The sequence below is a fragment of the Pocillopora damicornis genome, chromosome 5 (assembly GCF_964200805.1).
Source record: "Pocillopora damicornis chromosome 5, jaPocDami1.2, whole genome shotgun sequence".
Classification (NCBI taxonomy): Eukaryota; Metazoa; Cnidaria; class Anthozoa; order Scleractinia; family Pocilloporidae; genus Pocillopora; species Pocillopora damicornis.
This window is the reverse complement of record NC_142674.1, coordinates 4,847,598-4,870,464: the sequence shown is the minus strand read 5'-3', so window position 1 is coordinate 4,870,464 and position 22,867 is coordinate 4,847,598. Positions and strand designations below refer to the sequence as shown.

Here is a 22,867-nt window from a genome sequence, read left to right as displayed (position 1 = left end):
ATTTACAGCGTGTCAAAAAAAAGATAATAGCATTGTACTGTTTGGGTTCATTGTTTTATTTGACACTTCATTTACTGTTTGGCCAATAAACCGGCTCAGACGCCCAACCGATAATCGATTTCGCCTCCCACCTTCAACAGACGTTTTTTTTTTCCTTTTCTACCAAAGGAAAATACTCATTCAATACGACGGTCGAGATAAACGAGAGAGAGCATAGTCTATTTCCTGTAAAAACTGAATCTCAACAAAACTAAGGCTGGCAATCGAGAGTTCCGTTGTAAACTGCGGTGTTACAATTTCGGGAAAGTCATCTATTTTTAATTCAGGCATTCAGAATGTTTTTATGAGTTCTTCCTGTGCATTTTTCCGGTAATATAGCATTTCTTTTGAGTGGAATGCATTTACTTCGAATTTATTTATTTAATCTGGATTTACATCAACAAAAGTCTTGGTGACACCTTCAAACTGAACTAGACTCTAGCGATCCTCTGTTATTGTAGATATAGAGACTTTTTGCGCATTGAATTTCTAGAACGCGCCTTAAAAAAATGTAAATGTGATAGAGAAGATGGCTTTCCGAGTCGTCAATGACCTTCTACTCCTTTGTTTACTTCAGATTTTGGTAGGTCAACTTTATATTCAAACAATTTTATTATTGACTTCGCTTTTCAATTCCCTTCTGTATTTATGTGTACGAAAGATAGACTTCCTTTTAAATCGGATCTTGATATCTTCTTCATTCATATTCAGAATGATTTCAACGGAATATATGGCTCACCGAATCGGCGGCTTCAGCGATCGAAGTCTTTCAATGGAAACTTACCCTATCATGAAAACTCAATACTACACGAGAATTTGTTTGGACAGCGTGAACAAATCCGTGGATCCTCCCTTGTGGGAAAAACTGCGGGTAAATCGCAACAGATGGAGAATTTATTCAAACTTAAAGACAATAGAGATGGAAATTCGCCGATCAACTTGAAGAAATTGCTAAACAGGGTTTATCTCGAAGGCAAATCGACTAAAAAAGTGTATTCTTCGCAGGAATCAACACCATCATATGCTCAATCTGTTCGAAATTTTAACAAGGACTATGTATTTCGAGCCGTTGTTTACGACGACAACTCGAACGCTTACGGTAAGTTAACGTATCTTTAAAGAGCGAAAAAGAAAAATATTTTATTTTTTTATGATTAAAATATAATTATTTCAGAATTCTAATTTTGTGTAAGGGTTAATTCAGATTAGACTGAAACTCAGCGTGTCAGTGATCGATAGCTGATTTTCCCTGAGAAAACACACATTGGATGATGTGTTTCAGACCGAAATTGAGAAGAGCGAGCTCACTGAGTAAATCAAATGGTAGAGTCATAGAATTACGAAGTTTTACGAAAAAGCCCGCGGCGATTGTAATAGATATAAATATACTTCTGTCTACCAAACGAGTGTCGTATATTGTGTCTTTTTGTATGCAAACCGATTCTCTACTGTGCAGCTGATATGGGTCATTATTAAAAAGACAATGAAATTCAGTTAGCAAGAGGCTATGACAGCCTACATACCGCCCATGGAATTCACGGGGTAGGTTTTTTATTTTAGTTCTGAAAATAACAAGGCGTGCTGAGTTCGTTTTCAAAATTTTTTTTCATGTTATTTTTAAGTCTTTGCTATTTTTGACACAAAAGTACGTTACAACAAGAATCACATTTTACTAAAAAAATAGTAAAAAACCTGGTTTATAAAGATCAGTTGACTCTTTTTTTCGCTGAGTTGAATTTTTTAAATAACAATTCCACCCAAGCCACTTTCTCAACAGCTTCATTCGAAAACTAATCTTTTACTAAACATTTTATGTATTATTGTTTCTGTTTTTAATCCATTTCGGATTATTTCGATTTGCTGAATATTGCAAAAATATGATTGGCAAATATTGAAGTTTATTGGTGCAGTTACGTCGAAAAAGTCATATTGAGTTCATGAAATTTAGATAAAAAGAGTAAAATTGTCGAAAAGACAGACTTTGTAGTTTAAGAATGCATCAGAGCTCAAGAAATGTCGTACGGAAATTCTCACAAGTCACTGTTTTGATCTTCACTGGAGAATATTGCTTTTCGTCGGAAAAAGGTATACCAGAAATGTTCCCATTCCTGTAATATTCACTTATCATGATTTTAATACTCAAGCCGGTTTTTAAGTTTAATTCAGGGTGGGAAAAATTATAGTATCAAGGAAAAAAATGTGTGAGACCCCTCGCAGAGAAAAATACCATAACGGTGATAGGTTTAAAACGATCTAAAAGATATAAAACACTCATTATACACAACACGACTGGAGAAAATCTAAATTGGTAAGCAAAATCTGCTGGATAATTTTAAAGCAATTTTGGCCGCAGCACAGAGGGGAAAACATTGCCGGCAAATCTCAGAAGTTTCCTTGCGATTGATTTTAGCGAATTCCCGCTACTTTTGCCGATCTTGGAATTTTGTCAATGGAAAATCCTTGTGAGTATTAGCATGTTTCCAATGAAAGACGGAATCAGTTGTTAAATATAATTTTTGGTCATGAACATGTTAAAAAGAAACCATTTGAATGTAGAAAAATAATATTCAGTGTGAATACTTTTCAGTTAGATTTACGTCTGGCTTTCTAAGTTCCTTATAGCTTTTCAGCTTTCAAATCTCTACGAAAAAAATAATAATGAGTCTTTTTTTCAAACGGAAAACTCTTTTATCAACAAGAAGTTTGATATAATAGCTGTGTTTGACGTAATGAAAGCATTATGATTGTACGCGAACCGGTGAAAACCATTCACGCAATAATTGATGAACGGTAAGTACGTCATTCAACATGGCTTTCATTAATAGGAAGAGCACGATCAACACACCACTCAATAAATGGCTTATATTTTTCATTTATTAACAAAAAATATCGTTCGAGAAGCAAACATCAAAACTAGATTACATTGTCTGCTGATGGATGGATCTTTCACCTTTTCACGCAAACCGACTAATCTTGAACAAATTGCACACCATATTGTCTGTTCGCGGTTTTGAACCGCACGACTGAAAGCTAAGATCTCCTTTAATACGTGAAGACTTTCTGATAGATTACTTCTGATATTGCATCTGAGGTATTTTGGAAGCAACAATTTCACAAGCTTTCGCGTTCCATATATGCAAGACCTTTTTTTAAGAGAATGCAAAAGACTCAGAAAGAAAAAATGAAAGACAGGATCTAAAAATTAAATTAAAATCTTATTTCTCGCAAGAATAAGGTGGATAATTCGAAGACGAAATATTTTGACTAGTAGCCATTAGGAGGTTAAACTAACTGACATATTGTTTGCCAAAAAATAGAAGAACAATTTTCATAACCTTCAACACTAAAAGAAAGGCAAATTAACTTTTTTTTTTCTTGCTCCGAATCCCAGTTATTCTTGCATCTGTACGTTTCAGAGATCAACTTAAGTTGTTTAATGAATTTTCCTTTTTGATAAAAACAAAGTGTAAAACAGAATGTACTATTTCTGAAAAAGAAAAAAAATCTGCATATCGTATGTTATGTCTGTACTGTCTTACATGACGCCCCCGTTCTAATTGAAAATACAGTAATGTGAGAAGCTTGCATTAAGATTTTCCAAACCTTTGGAGAAAGGAAGTTAAAAACGTTTTTGAAAGTGTAAAGCAAATATTTCGCTTACTTCTTGAAACCTTTAGTTTATTTTTAAATCATGGAGGACTAAAAATTTAATTCAAAACAAATGAAACCATGAATTTGAGAAAAGATAAAATTCTAAATTCTGACGCTTTCCAATGATAAATGATTGCGCAATTTTTAAATGAGTATTGTGTTTATTGTCTTCCACGTTGCTTGGCCTTTTGGCACATTTGTCACCAGCTTTAATCTATTTTTCCCTTTTCAAAGAAAGTTTATCTATACCATTCATCCTGTTTTCAAGGTGTCAGGTTTTATAAAGGAATGTCAGAGCTAGAAGTAAATAATAAAATTAATCTGCCAAGTTATTAACAAAAAGTTATCGGTGAAATATTCTTATATTTACCGAAGAGATATCAAGTAAAGAAGGAACATCGAAGGAAGATCCATAATTTTGAAATTGCCCACGTGTTTTCTTCTAAATTTTGTTACCTTGTTGAAAGCACGACAAAATTTCCGATTTGAATGGAAGAAAGTCTTTATTTCAATTAATTTCTTTTCCACTTCAATATTTCTTTGTTTAAAGGATAAAAGAAAAGTATGGTTTCGTGTAAATCGGAATATATCTCAGGAAAATGTCTTCTTTTGCCAGCTGAAATACTACGTTGTGGTTTTGTTGACGTCAAAGCGTATAATTTGTTTTTGATGGTTTGTGATAAATTGGCATATGTAGCAGCACCCGGTCGCCTGGGCGTATAATTTTAAGTGTTTGTTGGTGGGAGGTCAAATATGATCATTCACACAATTAGCATTAATTTTAGACTTCGAGAGTGGAAAAAAACACTGATATTTAATCTAACGATTATGAAAATATTGAGTGTTACAGTGTCTGAAGTGTCTGAGAAAATTACAATTGTGTCGAACCTAATATGGTACTACATTGGTATGTTTTATTTCGTTCTCTTATTGGTTAAGAAAACTCTCGACGACCCCTGAAAACATACACGACATGACATGGCCACTCCTGTTTGCCCACGCCTCAAGCATTACTTTTATAAGAGATTTTCTTGCTCTCTATGCGGTGGATCTTACTTAAGTGGTGTAATAAAACCCTCTGTACTGTTTCTCATATTCCACATAGTAATTCCTACTTTTACGTGTACAGATAAAACTTCAGTTTGTGACCAATAAAATTACAAAGCTCGTGTGCAGAGCTTTCATATCGACTCTAGGATCTTTGTAATTTTGTAAAGCGCTTATCGACTGAGTTTCGTAAAAGCAAAACCAAAGAAATTAAACGACCAATCCACAGGAAGAAAATATCCTAAAGAACCAATGAAAACTTGAAATAAAAAACAAACCAACCGCCAAAAGCGCGGGAAAATGTGGGTAACCAGTAATTGCTTAGGGCTAGTTTTGCATGCGATTGGTTGCATGAAAAAGTGGGGCGAGTTTTCCATACCAAACACAGAACGAAGTTACACAAAACCAATGCAATCTTGGATTACTTTCCACACTCAATTGAAAACTGCCATGACGCTTTAAAAGGGGTGGAACTTTTTTTAGACACTTTGCTATCTATTAGGGGATCGTAAAATCACTTTGCTCATTTTTCAACAGCAGTAGCGTACTCTCCAAAGGAACATTCAGAAACTAATTGGTACATCACTTCTGTGGCCGGGGCCGTCATATTGGTGGTTGTTGTGGCCCTCTGCGTCCATCTCCCTTGGGGTTGCCTGTGGAGGCGCCAACGAAGTGAACATGATGTCGGTTGTCCCATTACAGCCTCAGAGAAACGAATATGCGGGAAATGCATGCTGCACAGAGATGCCACAAAAACCATGACCTATAGCGAAAAACCGCATCAAGCCAGCGTTACCATGGCCACTAGTGACAGACACTATCGAGCAGGTTCAGGAAACTTGTATTCACAGGTAGATATCCTTAACTCGTATTATGCTTTCTCAATGCTGATTTCTTATAAGTCAAACGGGCACTGATCGAAAAATGAACTGAAGGATTAAGTGACTATAACTGACTTTCTCTCTGTCTGACCGAGAGATTGACTACTGACAAACCAACTAAATAAACTCACAGCCCACTTGAATGACCGAGCAAGTGACCGTCTAAGTGACCAACGGCTGAATGACAGATTGTGAGTCAGTTTGAAAAATGATGAACTACTAGCTCGCTTTGCGATTGACTAACGGTTCAGCAAATCTTCTCAGTATGTAGGATGCCTGTCACATATCAGCCTAATAGTGGCCTAACTCACTATAGAGGTCTCTGTAGCTTATATGTCGAGAATTAGAGCGCGGAATTCGATGGTATGGCGTGAATTCGATTCCTCGCAGAAACTCAGTTTCTCTTTGTTTTACGCTCGTGACAAAACGAATGATATCTTTCGATAGCAGCTAGTATATTTAAAGAAATTAAAGAAACTGTTTGATTTTTTTCCACAGAACTCTTTGCCGCATAACAATAAACAATCTGGGAAATTAAATCAAACTAAAAGTAAAGTATCCAGCTTGTTTAAGGGATCACACGGAAGCCACTCCTACGAACCCGCGAAATATCGATACAAACGTCTCAGAGCTACAGAAAAAGAGCAATCACAGCACACCAACTATGAACCTGAATGGACGAGTATCGGTGCGTTCTTAAATCGAAGACCCAGCACTTACGGAAGCACTAGAGAATCTAAGGAGAAATTTGTGGATCGCTACGGAAGACGGTCACGCGATTCACTGAACGCAGACGACGAAGTGGTAGAGTATGCCCTTAAACTCCGCCCCCGGAGACGTCAGATGATAGAGCTTCAAGAGTTCCCCCTGGGATTCTCGAAGAGCTATCTAAACATCGATTTAGAGTCTGACCCCGGGGTTGTTTTTGACCCGTGCCGGGATCAATTGTTCAGGAAGAAGACTAAGGCCTCCGAAAGATTGACTTTCTCCGACTCCGATTTAAGAAAGCTTTCCTGTATGGACAAACTTGGAACATACAATGATTCAGAAAATCTGTTTGATGGTGGAAAACGAAGGAAGAGCAGTTTGAAAACAAGATCTAGAAAAGGGAAAGGAAATGCAAAAGTGGTGACCTTCTTTCCATCCAACTTAAGCTACGATGCACAATTTGTTCAAATTCCTCCAAGAAGTAAAATGGCGGAAACTGGGGAGGGAGAATTCGAGAAACGTTTTATTGCTCCTCATCGCGAACCTCATGATGGTTTTAAACGCGTTGACACCAAGGCCACGCCCAGCTTCAACCAGACCAAGGCTGTTTATAATGATCTGGTGAAAATCGCTGGAGACACAAAAGATGAGTTTCCTTTTACTGACGGCCAAAAGGCAAAAATCAAAGAACATGCCATAGATTGCGACACGCATGCGCAAAGTTTCTACATGGAGGCTAAGAGAGATGAAATGCTACAGGCACGTGACTGTGCCAGCTCCTACGTAAATTACGGCTGCAGATCTTCCACAGAAGTATTAACTGAATCTAAAGAAAAACTACCTAAAGACGAAGAAAATGAACGAGATTTGACTAATAATTTTGATTCGTTTTCAAGTTCATTCTCTGATTTGCGTAACAATGATCTCGGTTACAAGCCGGAGCCATTAGCTGGATTGCTCTCCCCAGTTCGCAGAGCTAATCCAAAGGGAGGTAGCATAAAGGGTATTATGACGTCACAGGCTGCGGGAGACTTGGTTTGTGTAAGTTCATGCGTACAACCGCTGAGTATGAGGTGCTCCATGAAAGCTGTCTCCATGTCCAATGGATGCAATATCTATCAGCCTCAACTTGATGATACGAGGCCATTTCAATCCAACAAATCACAGAGTGACTTTGAACAGGAAGTGTTGTTTATGGAGAAAACTTCATGTTATGATAACCTTCAGCAATATCCAGAAAAGGAAACGAGAACTGAGAGCTGAAAGGTTGTATCATGAAATCATGGGCTGCATTATTGTTTTTGCGAAAATGTGACTGTCAGTGACTTGACAGTTTAGACCAAAATTATTTCTGGCCATAAGGATTATTGTTTCCAACGAAAAATTTCCAATTTCAATGGCTATTTTAGAGGAGACCTTTTTAGCCACGATCAGATAAAAACGATCAGAAATTTGAAAATTTAGGATCAAGTTGGCAAGTTTGACAAGTTCTTTCTCACCAGGTCTGGCTGAGACTAAATGAGATTTAACGACAAAGGATCATGAACGTACGCATCTCCCAAAGCTCGTGTTTTAGGAAATAAATGAAGAATAAAGTTTCTCCTGAAAATTTTCTCTCGGCTCTGTTGCTATGTGCTTAGTGTAGAATATCCCCTCTAGTGAACTGCCCCTAGATCGTGGGCTCACATAACTTGGGCAATCCTAAGGGTTTGTGCTGGATAGAGAGCTTTTAACCCTTTACACCCTAACATCAGTACGCATATTCTCCATACTGTTCTCTATACATTTCCTGACGTGCTGACAAGGAGAATTTGTTTAAAAATCAATAGCTTCCCTAATTGGCAATCATTTCCTTTATTCTCTTGATCTTGATGTTTGATTCAGGGATGATATTGTAAGGAGAAATTAAATTCTGGTCACTCATAGAATTTAAAGGGTTAATACAGGGTAAACTGTTTATTATTGATAGCTTTAGTAAAATCGATTGGCAACAGACGACTTTTAAAAAAATTGATCAATGATATATGTTACAATTTTAACACAGCGCGCATGTGCTCTGAGAGCCTTCGTTGCCATAAAAGACATTTGAGGGGAGAAGCTTTCTCTCACGCAACTGGTGTCATATTTATCTCAAAAAAATTGGAGCAAAACAAAAGGAAGGTTCCGACGGGAACCCTCCCTTGTCAAAATGATACCAAAATGGCGCGTTTCCTTCGTGGATCCTCACTACATGCAAGTAAAAACAGTGGTAACGCCAAGATCGTTTGAGCTACGATTGCGTGACCCTCTCACGTCACACAATACTCAAACACCATTGGCTGGTTTTTAAATGACGTACTCACGCGGCATACATGAATCTTAAATAATTTTGTCGCCATCAATTTCGGAAGTTACTTTACAGATGGCAGTTTTTGTACAACCTCTTTCTAAAAATACCACCAGGTAAAGTAAATGAAACTACTATTTTACTAAATTATTATCTCTCTAATTATCCGATTTTCTAATTAATCCTATTGTTCTAATTGACTAAGACTTAATTAAATGATATGATTTTGGTACACAAACTCAATTTTATCTTCGAACCGCTCGCCGTTGGGTTCATCGAAAATTTCTCCAAACTTTTTGGCAGAAAATGGTAGGATTTTTGTTCTGAAACTCAAATGGTTATTGAAATTTCGTCTGCGGATTTATCTATTGTGAGGGACAGGATAGTTTCAAAACAGTAGTTAGAGATTATTTTGCTCCATGGAAATATTATGAAACACATACTTTCAAGTTTGTTTACGCCATCTTGAGACATTCATAACTTACAAAACTTGTTAAAACTTTTGAAGTCCCTTGGAGTGCATTGGTTTGTCAAACACCACCATTTTAGCTTTATTTCTCTTTTACACTTTCTTTTATTTATTTCTCGTTTTTTTACCATGTCTTTTAGCGCGAGTGTATTTCTGTCCACATCGGACAAGCTGGAGTCCAAATCGGCAACGCTTGCTGGGAACTATACTGCCTTGAACATGGCATTTTAGCGAACGGTAAAATCAGCAATCCTTCCAGTGAAATTCATGATGATTCATTCAACACTTTTTTTAACGAGACAGAGGCGGGAAAGTTTGTTCCTCGATCAATTTTTGTCGACCTGGAACCAACTGTCGTGGGTAGGTCGCTAACAATTTGATGAAAATATCCTTCTCTACTTTGATTTGATCTGGTATTCGCTTCCAAGTTGCTATTAGTATGAAGGCGTTTGTGAAAATAAATATTTTAATAGGACTTACAAATTGTGTTTCAAAAGTTTAACTTTCAACTATGAACTTGGCTTCAGCAAGATATAACCAACTTTACTTACGTGTACATGAATTCTGATTAATAGAAGAGTAACATTCTATTGATACTTACCAAGCTTTATCGATCGAAATTGATTTAGCCTTTCTATAAGTTGCTTTGTAGTTCTCGCTTTTATTGCATTTTTTCCGATAAGGATTATAGTAAGTATTTTGGTCCTCAGCTTAAGAGTCATGAAGAAATCAATTTGAATTGCCGTGTTTTCTCCCCTTTGGTCTTGCTTTGTTTTGGTTATTTGCAATTACTTTTGAATGCCCTTGCTCGAAACAAGTCCTCAAAGGAGGATATACGAAATTATGCAATTAAACCACTCCAAAAGCCCACCCGTGTCAAAACTTCAACTAAAATTTTGTATTACAAGCAAAGGAGGACTGTGGGCGGGAGGGGAAGGAGAGGGAGGAAACTTGTGCTACAAATCACTGGTGTTCTGACCTTCTATCAACAAAATGGGAGGTTGCAGGTAGTCATTAAACAAACATCAAAATCAATTTTTTCCAAAGTTTTTGTTGTTTTAGCTGTTCTTTTTGCTTTTGTTTTGTGCTCTTGTTATCGTATTTGTTTGTTTGCTTTTTCGCGATGTAGATATTTCCTCTATAAAGATTAGATTCTGGTGATGACTGATCGTGTTTTGTCCGCAGATGAGGCACGTACAGGAATTTACCGAGAACTCTACCACCCGGAACAGATGATCAGTGGCAAGGAGGACGCCGCTAACAATTATGCTCGCGGGCACTACACCATAGGAAAGGAAATCCTCGACCTGGTGATGGATAGAATCCGAAGAATGGTCAGTGGTTTTTCGAAACTACTGCAAGGGTAGACGTTAGTTAGGTATCATGTTGTGCGTTGACAGAGTTTGGCCACTGAGGCAGATATGAGTAGGGAAGGAATAGTAGTGAAATTGCTTTTGGAGGGAAAGACTTGAAATACTTTGAAGGTTTGGCTTGCGGTTGACAGAGATGGTGTTTTGGGGGCAAAATGGAAAGTGTGATTGGAAAATGATTTACAACAACTGGTTTCTGAGGTTTGACCCGGTCGGGCCCTTCCCCAAATGAAATGGCTAACAGATGTACTCCAGGGAGGGAAAAGAAAAGCATAAAACAGGAAAACGACGGAAAAAAAATAACATAAGCAAAAACAACAACAACAACAAAAATAATCAGACAAAGAAAGCCCCAGAGACAAAAAGAAATAGAAAACAAAGAAACAAAAAACATGAATAAAATTGAGGAACGGTGGTGGCAGATAAAAATGCTTAAGGAAAAAGTGACATAAACAAAACAACAAAACATAAGAAAAAAAAATTAAACTAAAAGGTCACCACCTCCTCTAAAGTGATCAGAAGAATGAATGACTCGGGGCTTAAAATAAAAAATTGTTAAAAAAGAAAATCCCCTGATGAAAAGTACATCTGTTGGTGATTTTATTTGCCCCTTCCTGCGGTCAACCTCACCCTGTATACAGAAAAAAAAAATTACATGTACACCTGCACACACTCATACAAAATTTCCGAAATTTTAGGATATGTTTTAAAGGAGTTCGAAAGACCCATTAGTGATAATCGGCCGTTAGGAATTGTTCCGCTCTGTATTTGTATAAACCCACGGCTGTGGGCTCAAAATATTTGTGATTAATTTTATAACCCTCTTGCAAGGAGGGTTCATGCCATGTGGGGCGGTTTTCGTTTTAAGTTTAGTTTCAATTGCAGCCTTGGGTTTAGACATATTACAGGCGAGTCGGTTCTTGACGTCTGCGCTACTGTTCTGTCTGCCTCAGTTGTGCTTTTTTAATGGATGACGGTTTAAAATCACGTATTGGAAAATCTGTGGTTTGCCTTTGGGTAGACGAGAAAACTTCTTACTGTAATCTCTACATCGCAGTAAAGAGTTTCCTAGTCTACCCAAGGGCTTTGGTTTATATTTTGCAGGCGGATCAGTGCTCTGGTCTCCAAGGATTCCTTCTTTCGCATTCGTTCGGTGGTGGAACAGGTTCGGGATTTTCTTCTCTCCTCATCGAGCGCTTGGCTGTTGATTACAGCAAGAAGTCGAAGCTGGAGTTTTGTGTTTATCCTTCGCCCAGAGTGTCTACAGCAGTGGTCGAACCTTACAACGCTGTACTGACCACGCATTCCACTCTAGAACATGTAGACTGTTCGTTCCTGATGGACAATGAGGCCATCTATGATCTGTGTCGGATAAACCTGGATGTTGAACGACCGACGTATATGAATCTCAATCGTCTGATCGGGCAGGTAGTGTCCTCCATCACTGCCTCTCTTCGTTTCGATGGCGCATTGAATGTCGATCTGACTGAATTCCAGACCAACCTCGTTCCATATCCGAGAATTCACTACCCTCTGGTGTCCTATTCTCCGATCATTTCCGCAGAAAAAGCCTATCACGAGCAGCTGACCGTGGCAGAAATAACCAACCGATGTTTCCTTCCGTCCAATCAGATGGTCAAATGCGATCCGAGGCATGGACAGTACATGGCTTGCTGTATGCTCTACAGAGGCGACGTCGTTCCCAAAGACGTGAACGCGTCAATTTGCGCCACAAAATCCAAACGCACCGTGCAATTCGTCGAATGGTGCCCGACGGGTTTCAAGGTGGGAATCAACTACCAGCCCCCTTCGGTTGTCCCCGGCGGGGATCAGGCCAATTTGCTCCGGGCGCTTTGCATGCTAAGTAACAGCACTGCCATCGCTGAGGCGTGGGGTCGTTTGGATCACAAGTTCGATTTGATGTTTGCTAAACGCGCGTTCGTTCACTGGTATGTCGGCGAAGGCATGGAAGAAGGAGAGTTTATTGAAGCGCGTGAAGATCTTGCTGCTCTGGAGAAAGATTACGAGGAGGTGGAGACTGCCCAACCTGATAACGATGACGACGATTATTGACTCTGAGTAACGATTAAAACGAAATAAAAATTGAGTCCTCTTTGAATACCTTATACTCAAATCAGTTTGCCTGTATAAACCGGAGAACATCTAACTAAAGATGACAATGTAATTATAAGTTGAATGAGCATGCTTCCACACATCATGCGCCGAGCAAATATTGCTGCCTCTTACTCGAACTCAGACCTCAATCAGAGAATACGGTTGTAGCTGATACAGTATCGATTTTAACACAAAGTGGAAAAATGTGACGTGGCTACAATAGGGGAGACTGGTGACTAAAAATCGTGTCCTTTCTGTCATGAGCCATGACGTTAGGAATGTTCGTTGCGTCTGACAGCGTAACATGGTTTGTGATACATCAACATTTCATCTCTTATGCAATCGGAATAAGTAGACTATGATACCTCAATTTAACTCTGAAGCGTAAAGAATTGGTTTTCTTGGAGCTAACTGAAAGTATTTGAAAGATTGTGGTGCAATGTGGACCCTTCTGTCTAAGTGATAATAAAGCTACCTCCTAAAGAGCCACTGTGATGTTTGGTGCCTCTCTTTGCCATCACTTTTGTTTCAGTACTTTCTTTATATGAACTGTAACCGTCGTGTAGCAAAGACGATACTGCGAGCGAGCAAAAATCGGTGAATAAATACCTGGAGCAGAGAGTAACACTGCGAGAAAGTCCCCACAGGGTGTAGATTTTTCTTTGAATGTTCAGGGAAGCAGAAATACGCAACAGATACTAATAAAAAAAAGAAAATTAAACAATGAATGCGGTCTTTCTCCCTGCTCCCAACTTTCGATCTGGAGTTCTTGTTGCCGAGAGAAATTATGAGAACAGGCATAATCGCAGGAACTCTCAATCTAGACTTATTCCCAGTTCTTCCTTGGTAAGATGAATATGCATTTGGTTCAGCTTGTGTTGGGATACATTTCCCTTCCGTGTTGTACAATCATGTGCAAACATAGTTTACGACTTTTAAGTAGTAGAGTAAAGCACTTCTTTAACTCAGGATAGTCTAAAACCCAAGTGTAGTGTGACGATCAGGGGCGCACGTTCCATTTTTATACTTGCAATCTGTAGGTGTTTTCGTGTCTGACTTTTGTGCACTTGCCAGTGTACGCGCGCAGATGTCACGCAGTTTGAGAAGTGGAGGCGAATAGGGGGGATAGCTCTACTTAGAACCCTCTGGGAGGGTAGAAACCTTGAGTACCCTCACTACAATGTTTCTAAGTGGGCGATGTAGCAAGGTTTGTTAAGAATTGAATAAATAATTTATTTCTAAATTCCCTTACAATTTTACAAAACAATTGTGTCATAATTCCTCCTTCTCGCTGGAGTCACTTTTGCTATTATCCTTTTCTTTTTCATCGTCCTCGTCATCATCTTCCTCCTGCTCCTCTTCATGCTTCACAACTGCTACAGTAACAACAGAAAAACAAAACAAAACAAAACAAAATAAACAAAACGAAGTAACCCAAATAAACACACATAACATTAGCAAACAAAGAAAACCAAGCACACGTACGCCATAAAGCTACAACCAGGCAGAACGAACACTCTTCACGAACTTTACACACGACCTTTAGAGAAACGAGTTGACATCGTTTATGAAAAAAAAAAACACTTGGAGTTCTTCCTCCTCTTGAAAGAGGGATGGCAGAGGAAACCCGATAGAAAGAGAAGCAACAACAGCAAAAGTGACACCACACAAGTGAATTTCAAGATAAAAACATTTAAGAGTAAGTTACGTCATTAGCACAGTGTAACTCGAATTACGTGACACTACTATGTTGTCACGCAAGAGATACACAAAACTCCTGCAACTACATTTCATCCTTAATAACGGGGTTCTTTGAGAGTATTAATATAGGCAAAACGTTACTCTAAATTGTCGAGGTTTGTAAACGAGCTAAATTATTAATTGTTTTCTGTAAAACTTAAGCTAAATTAAGGTAGGTAGATAAACTGCCTTTCGGCTGAAATAAAAGGAGCTCTTCATTTATATTTTTAAAATCTTTTCGTGGTGCAAATGTCTCTAAAGAGCCAGGCTTGTTTAGGATCGCAAAGTTCCCAACCCGGCTCAACCAATAATTATAAACAACGGCCCTCTGATTCGATAGATGTATTGATATATTAAACTTTATACGATTCAGGCTACATTAACATCTTAAATGGACAACCTCCTGATCTCCCTGAACTTAACTCTCTCTGTATTTTTTTTTTTTTTGAGAATTTTTACCAAGATTGAAAACAAATTCATATGATATCAGAAGAATTGATTCCTCCAGTCAGGTATCTCAGTCAACTAATAGAACATGTATAAGCTTTGGTTTAACAGCAACACGTGGTTCGACCTCGGAGGTAAGAAAAACCAAAGGGGTCTAACATGTTCTAAACAAACCCTCTCGAGGGGACACCACTAAAATAAGTGTTCAGGCCAAAAAGCTTCAAAAAGTGAATTGGTCTGATTATGCAGATCTTGCATTTCATCTCCATTATCAGACCTACATCTATCACGCAGAATCTTTCTTCTACCTCAGGTGTCCACAACTGTCACGTTCTGAAGTACCACCAAATGAAAGCATACACAACAGTCATAACAACTATAGCAAGCAAGCTGCGTTTCATGACAGCGGCAACTGCACAAGCGAAAAATAATGCGAATAAGACGGAACCAAATTTCATTTGTATTTCGCTGAAGTAGTCGCCCTTTTTTAGCACATCTGCAAGCTCTTCTTCCACTGTCTTTTTGCCTTTATCCGTCTTTTTTTTACCTTTCTTTTTCACACATTTGTCCCCATCACGTTTGAAGCCTTTCTGACAATCGCAGGTGAAACTACCCGGCATATTTCGGCATTTTTCTGATTCTCGGTCGCAGCTGTGTTCATCTGAGGAACATTCGTCCTTATCTAAATAATAACATAAATAATTTTTCTTCGTTTTGAAGATTTCTCGTGGAGAAATTAGTGGCCTAATGTTTGCCACGCTAGACTTCACATCGAACTGTCCGGGTTAGAGCCTTAGTTGGCTCCCTTAAGTAAGACTCAAACGGTCTTTCGCCATCAATGTGTGTAAACGCAGCGCTCTAAGCGGTGACCGATTTGGTAGACATGAAGGGTGGAAAACACTTCGGCGACCGCGAAAGTCCTCATAATGAATTTCACGATGAGAGTCATCATCGCAAGTATTAACGCTACTTGAGCAGTAGACAATTCACAACGAAAAAGACAATTCACAAACTGTGTTCGACGTTCATGTAAGGTGTAACTTAGATAATCATTTGCACAAAACACCATCAATTCTTGGTCGCCATCTTCCAAGGAAAATTGCGACTAAATATAATTTCTGACGACCATGTCATGGTGTACGATCGCAAACTGGCGACTTTCAAATATCTTAGTTCAAATCTTCTTGGCATTTGACGAATCACAGGGTGGTCAACTATGAAAGGCTAATCCTGGCGACCAGACCCTCATCATTGGTGCTTTGGCACGAGTGTTTCTTCGCCCGCGGGAAAGTGTGAGGCCTTAAACAACGTAAGTTGCCGCGAGGTCTGCAAGGTGCCTGGCACTGATTATTAGAGCCAAACCCCCTGAAAACCTCTCCGTGATTCGCCTGAAATATTTCCACGGACAGAGAAATACCCGTATTGCAGCGCTACTAACGAAGCCTTGCTCGCGGGCTAGACTGATCCCGTCCAACAGGACTGAGGAGTTGCAATTCTCCAACTCGCTTTATGCTACGGAAACTGGGTTAACCCTATAACTCCCATGAGTGACCAAGACAGAATTTCTCCTAACGCTATCAATACAATATCAAGCAGACAAGTGATGAGAATAAAGAAAAAATCTTGATTAGGGGATTATTACTTCATCCAATATTAAATTCTCCAAACTAACATCACAAGAACTATATTGCAGATAGTAAGGAGAATTACTAATGAGATCTTGGGATTTAAAGGGTTAAGACAGGTAGAACCGCTTAGCTTGCGTTCACTGTTTATCCCTGATATTCTCATTGATAGAGAAAGCGTATTATTACCTTTACATTCATTCTCGGTCATCTGATACCCAGGGTTGCATTTTGTACAACCTCGAGATCCCTCTCCAATACAAGTCTCACAAGCAGAGTGACAGGCTGAAATAAAAGCACGGTGAATTAAAAACAACTTCTCCTTAAATATCAAAACGTCTTAAAAGGGACAGATGGAAAACAATTATGACAGACAGAAAGATTTCTTACAACGACAAACAAATGATCCAGGGGTATTATCACAAAATTTTCCGCTGGTACAGATGGTTGAATTCTCGGAACATTCGTCCACATCTAAGGAAAAAAAATTCAAGTTAATTAAATACTTTAAAATATATTCGAACTTAAGTTCACCTTTTGCAATTAGTTATTCAGTCCAAAATGCGGTTTTCAACAATTTGCCAGAGGCTTAAACGAGCGCTAAGGCAGCACTTTTTGACAACGGGGTTGGGGGGGGGGGGGGGGATCAATTCGCACGTTCTCTTGGACAAACCTCCACCCCTTCTCCCCTAGTCTACAGCTGAACTTTAGTTCAACAACAAATGTAATTTCGTTATTTTCAAAACTGAATTTCTACTAACTTAGGCTACTTTCTTAAAAGTGTTGAGTGCTACGAGCGTTTTGTGGCATTTTTACAACAAATAAAACCTTGGCGAGATATATCAATCACATCCCAAGTAACAAAGTGCTCCTCATTTCAGCAGACGCAGTACTTCTTGTGATAAACAAACCTTTACATCCTTCTTCCTCGTTCTTAACATAACCGCTGGCACATTCAAGACATCCCTTTGGACCCTCCCCAGTGCAGTTGCCTTCACAAGAATCATCGCAGCCTGAAAAAGATACATATGAAGTGAATTGTTAAGTCACTTATTATCTGTCCGAATGGAGGGATGGGATCGGAATAGCCGCCATTTTGTAGCCCGCTCGCTCTTTAGCTGTCCCGCAAAGTCTGAGAGCCTTGGAATTGCCCGAGCTAAAGGAGTTAGGTTTTCTTTAAGTACAAGATGATGGCCATTCATTTATGTTTTGGGTCTTCGAATGAGAGTTTGGTAACAAATTCGAGACTACGTTTGCGAGCAGTCAATCAAACAACTGAATGTCGACGAAATGAAAATCACTCAATAAACTCGCCACGATTAATGGGTCATACACATTACCTTTGCAAACAAAAGATCCTGGATTATTCACACAATACTGTCCCTCTCCACAGATATCTTCTTCATCACATTCATTTTTATCTGAATAGAAAAAATACATTAATCAAAACAACATGCATCCCGTTGGTTGTCAAAACTCAAAAGTAAGCATAGAGTATGCTTGCTATGGTTTTGAGTTCGCTGAGCTCCGTTTATTTTCCCGCGCTTCTCCCCGCTACTTATGTTTTTCCCGCGCTTGGCTTGCGTTGTACGTTATCCCACCTGTACGCTCAATTCCAGTCTTTACGCCTTACCACGTATATAATCCTTGCATATCCTTTCCCGCACTTTTCTCTACCTGTATCTTTTCCTGCGCTTGGTATGCGTTGTTTGTGAACCAACGCTTGTTACTAGTCTTTTACATTTTTTCGGGCTTTTCTCACGATGACTTTTATCAAGCATTCACTTAACATTGAGACAGACAACCTGCATGTTACTCCCCGCTCTTTGCATCGCCTTTCCATTTTCCCGCGCTTTTATTCGGCAACTTGCTTTCCCTATCCCTTGTCTTGCTTGTAATCTGCTTAAACTTTAACTTTCCCCTCGCTCTTGGAATCCGTTAAGAAAGGGCAGGAGCACAGCTCTTGGGCATACATGGAACTACACAGTCGCGCCAAATAAACTTTTCAACAAATACCTTTACATCCATCTTCGTCTGTCATATCCCAGCCTCCTTTGCATTTCTCACAGTCTTTTGGTGAGCCGCCAGAGCAACTGTCTGCACAAGACTCGTGGCACGCTGTTAAAATTAACAACAGTTTGTTATCAAGTGCCAGCTGTTTACGTACACCAAGAAAATCTTTGTCAAATTAGCGTTCACATCCTAAAATAATGTTTCTGTTTTTCTTTGTCCCTCGTTTGTGACACTCTATTAACATTAGCAAAAAACATTCTGCCTGGAAAACATTTCGTTTAAGTCACTTGCACTCCTTTACAGATCTAAAGTCAACTGACCAGACTAAAAACACTTTTAAAGATTTAAATCAAGTCTTATACATAACACAAGAAGTTGCGAACCCAAGACTTTGCAGAATACATACCGGTGCATTTAGGCTTAGAATTTTCATCTTGCTCCTCGAAATACAACTCCTCACACTCATCACATAAGTCACCTTCATACCCGCTGTCACATGAGCACTTTCCTGTTCCTTCCCTTGTGCCGTCACCCTAAATATCATTGCAAAGATATTTATTATAAAACTAGGGTACTTTTCACAAGGGCAATGCAATTCCTGACATTTACTGGTAAGCTGAAAATAAAATAAACAGGTCAACACTGTGCATGTGTTTTACTCCTTGCAACACAGAGCTGGTATTGCGTAGGTCCAAGAGTTAATTCCGTTACAACAATTTATTTTTACCCAGCAAATGTCTTAAAAATTAGCTGTATAAAAGTTCACCCCTTTCGTTCAAAATTGATACTGACATACCTCACATTTTCCATGGCCATTGCAAGGAGTATCTTTTCTTCCTGAACATTCTACAGATTCAAAATAATAGAAGGAAAACTTTTAGAAAGAGATGAATTTACTTATCAAATGAGCAACAGAAAATAAGTACATACAAAATTGGTTCACATTTGCTTAAGTTGAAAAGGGGCCAAGGAGACTTACTCATTATGACAAATATGGGGTCTGACATTGAACAAAACATTTGTCTGATCATTAATAAATTAAAATGAAAGCCATTTCACTGTCAAGAACACCTACAAAGTGAACACTGTTGAAGTCTAAAGCTGTAAAAGGTGAAATTTGCAAATCATCAGTGGTAAATGAAGACTGCTAAGTAGGCATACCTTTACAATCTGAACCATAAGTACCATTAGGGCAGCACACTAGAAAAAAAGAAAAGAAAAAACAAATTAAAATAATGAACTCCAGCTAGGAAAGTGATAAAAAGGAACTCTCAGTATGTATAACACTTACCTTTTAACTTGTCGATGCAAAACCAAGTATTCATGTCATCATTTTTAAACTGGCTGTGAAAAAGAAAATAGTCATTAAAGGGTAGGGCTGCATGTTTTTAAATAAAAAACTTTTGATATTTTTGGGGCACAAAATTGCTGCACTTAAAGAATTTCATGTGATTTCCATGTGACTTCCCTGAAATGGGATAATAAACTTCAACCATCAAAACCTTACTTACTGGGTAAACCACCATTCCTCTAATGTTTCTTCTTGTTCTTCAACCATTGCATGGCACTGTAAAAAAAGAAAAAAAAAAGGAAAAAAATTGACAATCAAAGACAGTTTATTTTCTAGGAGAAGTCAAGGGGACTGAACTATCGGCTAGCTTGTGCCCTTCTTCAAGGAGGCGTAAGAAAGACAGAATGATGGCAAAAATGCAAAATATCTCTTTAAAATTTTATCCTTCACAAATTGCCTTCATTTTAAAGTTAAGTTATTTTGCACAATTTAGAATACTCCAATCCTGTGACTTCACAGTAACTTTTTGAACTAAAGGGATAAATTTCAAAGAAAATTACCTCTGAAGCACTATCTTCACAAAGTCCTTCCATAATTTCAACTAATCTGGTTTCACTAATCAAAAAGAAAACAAAAGAACATTAACCACCAACTGTTTGTACTGGTAGTTTTTTCCTTCTGGTAAAATCCTAAAATAAAAAGCTGCACTCTTTCAAAAGGGTGTGGCATGAACTCTAGGGTATTATTTAATCCACTTAACACGGTACAAATTTGTTTGTGCCCCACAGTACATCATCAGTCAGTGTTTTTTCCATAGCAGAGGGATTCCAGACTGGAGACGTGGTATCACCACGAAACTGGTAACTTTCCTGAGTGTATCAAAGAAAAGGGACAACAGCCCACTACAGTCAAACCTGTATTAACCCTTTAACTCCCATGAGTGACCGAGGAAGAATTTCTCCTTACAATATCAAAACAATATCAACCAGATAAGTGATGAAAATAAAGAAAAAAATTAATGTCAATTTTGGGGATAATTGGTTGATCCGATTCAAATTCTCTGAACTAACATTATAAGAACTGTATGGCAAACAGTAGGGAGAATTATTAATGAGATATTGGGAGTTAAAGGGTTAGGCAGTCACCCATGGGTAATAGCGGGGTGACAGTTTAATACAACAAGTTGACCCTTTAATACAACCTGACCAGCAAATGACTTGCACTATGTCTGTGCATAGCAGTTGTTCTGACAGTCCAAAGAATAATAATAATCTGCAATAACTTGTGGGAATTCTCAAAGTACTAACATTGATTTTCAGAATAAATTTGACTTGAGAGATTATTCTTAGTTTTATTTGAGAGGTTCTGCTTTAAGTGGCCATCTAATACAGGTGGAAGACAATAGAAACAGGCCTTAACCTTTAACTGTCAAGATCTCACAGTAATTCTCCTTACTGCCTGCCAAATGATTCTCATTAAGTTAGTTTGGAGAATTTGGTATTGAATCAATTAGTAAACCCATAATTGATATTTTTCTTTATTCTCATCACTTTCAGTTGCTCACTCACAGTAGTTAATGGGTTAAGGACTTAGTCAAGGGAGACTATTACAGCTTAATAATGGTAATAGGAACGAGTGGCGTCCAATTCAGCCTGTAATCACATGAGTTATTAACAAAATTGGACGACCATGAATGGGAGTCTGATTTGTCAATAACAAGTATGATTACAGACAGAACTGGACGACACGAAGTCCTGTTACCAATTAATCAAACCAATACAATATCTGGAAAGAAAATACAATTAGGACAAATGTCTCCGCTAAGGACAGTGTCTAAAGCAAAAAATTTGGAAATTTCCCAGATTTCTTTTCAAGGTAAGAGGTTGTTGCTATGGTTATTGTGATCAATTCTGTGATTGGTGGATTTAGCTGAGTCATAGTAAAATAATGTCATGGTAAAAGTTTGAATAAAGTTTTTTTTTCCAAAAAATACCTGTTTGCATAGCTTCCAAGTTTCCTCTCTTCCCAATCTGTGTTTCCACCACCAAAGTTAGCTTTTGCTGTTTTTTCTTTTCCCTAAAAATAGTAATTTTAATTAAAAAAAGATGTCTCAAAGATGCAAATTTATTCCAGTCACCTTAAAACAGCTACAGTCAAATTTTTTATTCCTCACATCTCTCCTAAAATCTGCATACCAAAATATAACATAAGGAAGAATGGCTCAACTTCAAAAAGTTCTGTAATAACCAAAGATTAAACAGCAAAGAATTCACAAGAATTGACAAATCTATCAGCTAGAAGGTATTACCTTGATTTAGCACCAAATTCCCTCAAATCAGTTACAAGGAATATAGATATATAGCAAGATCAAGGGCAAAAAAAAAATCTAATACTTAAGGTTTAAGAGTTAATTTATGCATTTGTTATATAATTCTAACACGTCTCTCAAACTTTTGTCAAAGTTTTACTGCACATCCTCTCTATTATATCATTAGAGATATTTAGGCCAAAAATTAGAAAAAAAAAACAAAGCAAAACAAAATAAACGAAGGATAATTTTTCCAGAAACAAAAATCGAAACCGTCCATTCAATTTCTATCCAATCTTACGAAATACGACACCACAAAATATACCTAAGCTGACTTAGACCCATAATTAATCATCTGACAAAGTTCTGTAATGCAATAATTAGGAGTTGGGTGAGATAAAAGCATTTAATATTTACCTTCTTGAAAGCTTCTACGATGTCTTTACACGTTGGGCATTTGGCTTTCTTTTCCCTAGCAGCTGATCTAAGTGCGGTGCACATTAAAATATTTACAACTATAAAGATTTGTAAAATCAAGGTTTTTGACATCTTCAAAGAGACTTCCATTAGCTCGCACGTGAGAAAAAAATGCTGCAATGTGTCTACAAGTGCAAATTTAACAGCAGAAAATCGAAGGGCAGAATTCTACCACATCATTCGAAAATAGGTTAATATAACTTCGATCACTGAATTAAAGCAAGATTATATTATAGAAAACTGGTCGCGTAACATTTCAGCCCGGTGAAATTATCGTGTTTCTCTTGAAGAGAAAACCGCTGTTGAGTCAGGGAAAACCGCGCTAATAGATAGGAGAATAAAGTTTTGATCAGCTATTGT

At 38.1% G+C, this 22,867-nt stretch overlaps 3 protein-coding genes across 15 annotated transcripts; 2 read left to right on the top strand and 1 right to left on the bottom strand.

Moving 5' to 3' along the window:
* Nucleotides 1-143: 143 nt before the first annotated feature.
* Nucleotides 144-7,935, top strand: LOC113679927 (uncharacterized). 5 transcript variants are annotated; one of them, XM_089206278.1, is made up of 5 exons: nt 144-369; nt 533-622; nt 751-1,138; nt 5,278-5,588; nt 6,117-7,935. In XM_089206278.1, the coding sequence occupies exons 2-5, from the start codon at nt 569-571 to the stop codon at nt 7,587-7,589; spliced, it is 2,226 nt and encodes a 741-aa protein (XP_089062404.1). In that variant the 5' UTR covers nt 144-369; nt 533-568; the 3' UTR covers nt 7,590-7,935. The 5 variants fall into 5 exon arrangements, with proteins under 5 accessions (XP_089062404.1, XP_027052709.2, XP_089062403.1 ...); XM_089206277.1 differs by having other exon boundaries at nt 165-369; nt 5,275-5,588; XM_027196908.2 differs by having other exon boundaries at nt 144-622.
* A 926-nt stretch (nt 7,936-8,861) lies between these two features.
* Nucleotides 8,862-13,095, top strand: LOC113679917 (tubulin alpha-1C chain-like). Its single transcript, XM_089206276.1, has 4 exons — nt 8,862-8,961; nt 9,262-9,481; nt 10,307-10,455; nt 11,596-13,095. Exons 1-4 carry the CDS (start codon nt 8,959-8,961, stop codon nt 12,562-12,564), a joined length of 1,341 nt encoding a protein of 446 aa, XP_089062402.1. The 5' UTR covers nt 8,862-8,958; the 3' UTR covers nt 12,565-13,095.
* On the bottom strand, nt 11,071-22,802 carry LOC113679924 (cysteine-rich with EGF-like domain protein 2). Of its 9 annotated transcripts, none has more exons than XR_016186555.1 (17): nt 22,448-22,797; nt 21,716-21,798; nt 20,283-20,337; nt 19,943-19,998; nt 19,723-19,775; nt 19,593-19,631; nt 19,228-19,277; nt 18,838-18,964; nt 18,435-18,536; nt 17,759-17,839; nt 17,330-17,431; nt 16,809-16,892; nt 16,608-16,703; nt 15,341-15,475; nt 13,859-13,982; nt 13,216-13,304; nt 11,071-12,566 (listed from the first exon to the last, which is right to left on the bottom strand). XR_016186555.1 is itself a non-coding variant. In XM_027196902.2 (15 exons), the coding sequence occupies exons 1-15, from the start codon at nt 22,595-22,597 to the stop codon at nt 13,879-13,881; spliced, it is 1,317 nt and encodes a 438-aa protein (XP_027052703.2). In that variant the 5' UTR covers nt 22,598-22,797; the 3' UTR covers nt 13,815-13,878. The 9 variants fall into 9 exon arrangements, 5 of the variants coding, with proteins under 5 accessions (XP_027052703.2, XP_027052704.2, XP_027052705.2 ...); XR_016186556.1 differs by having other exon boundaries at nt 11,071-12,538; XR_016186557.1 differs by lacking the exon at nt 15,341-15,475.
* Nucleotides 22,803-22,867: the final 65 nt, after the last annotated feature.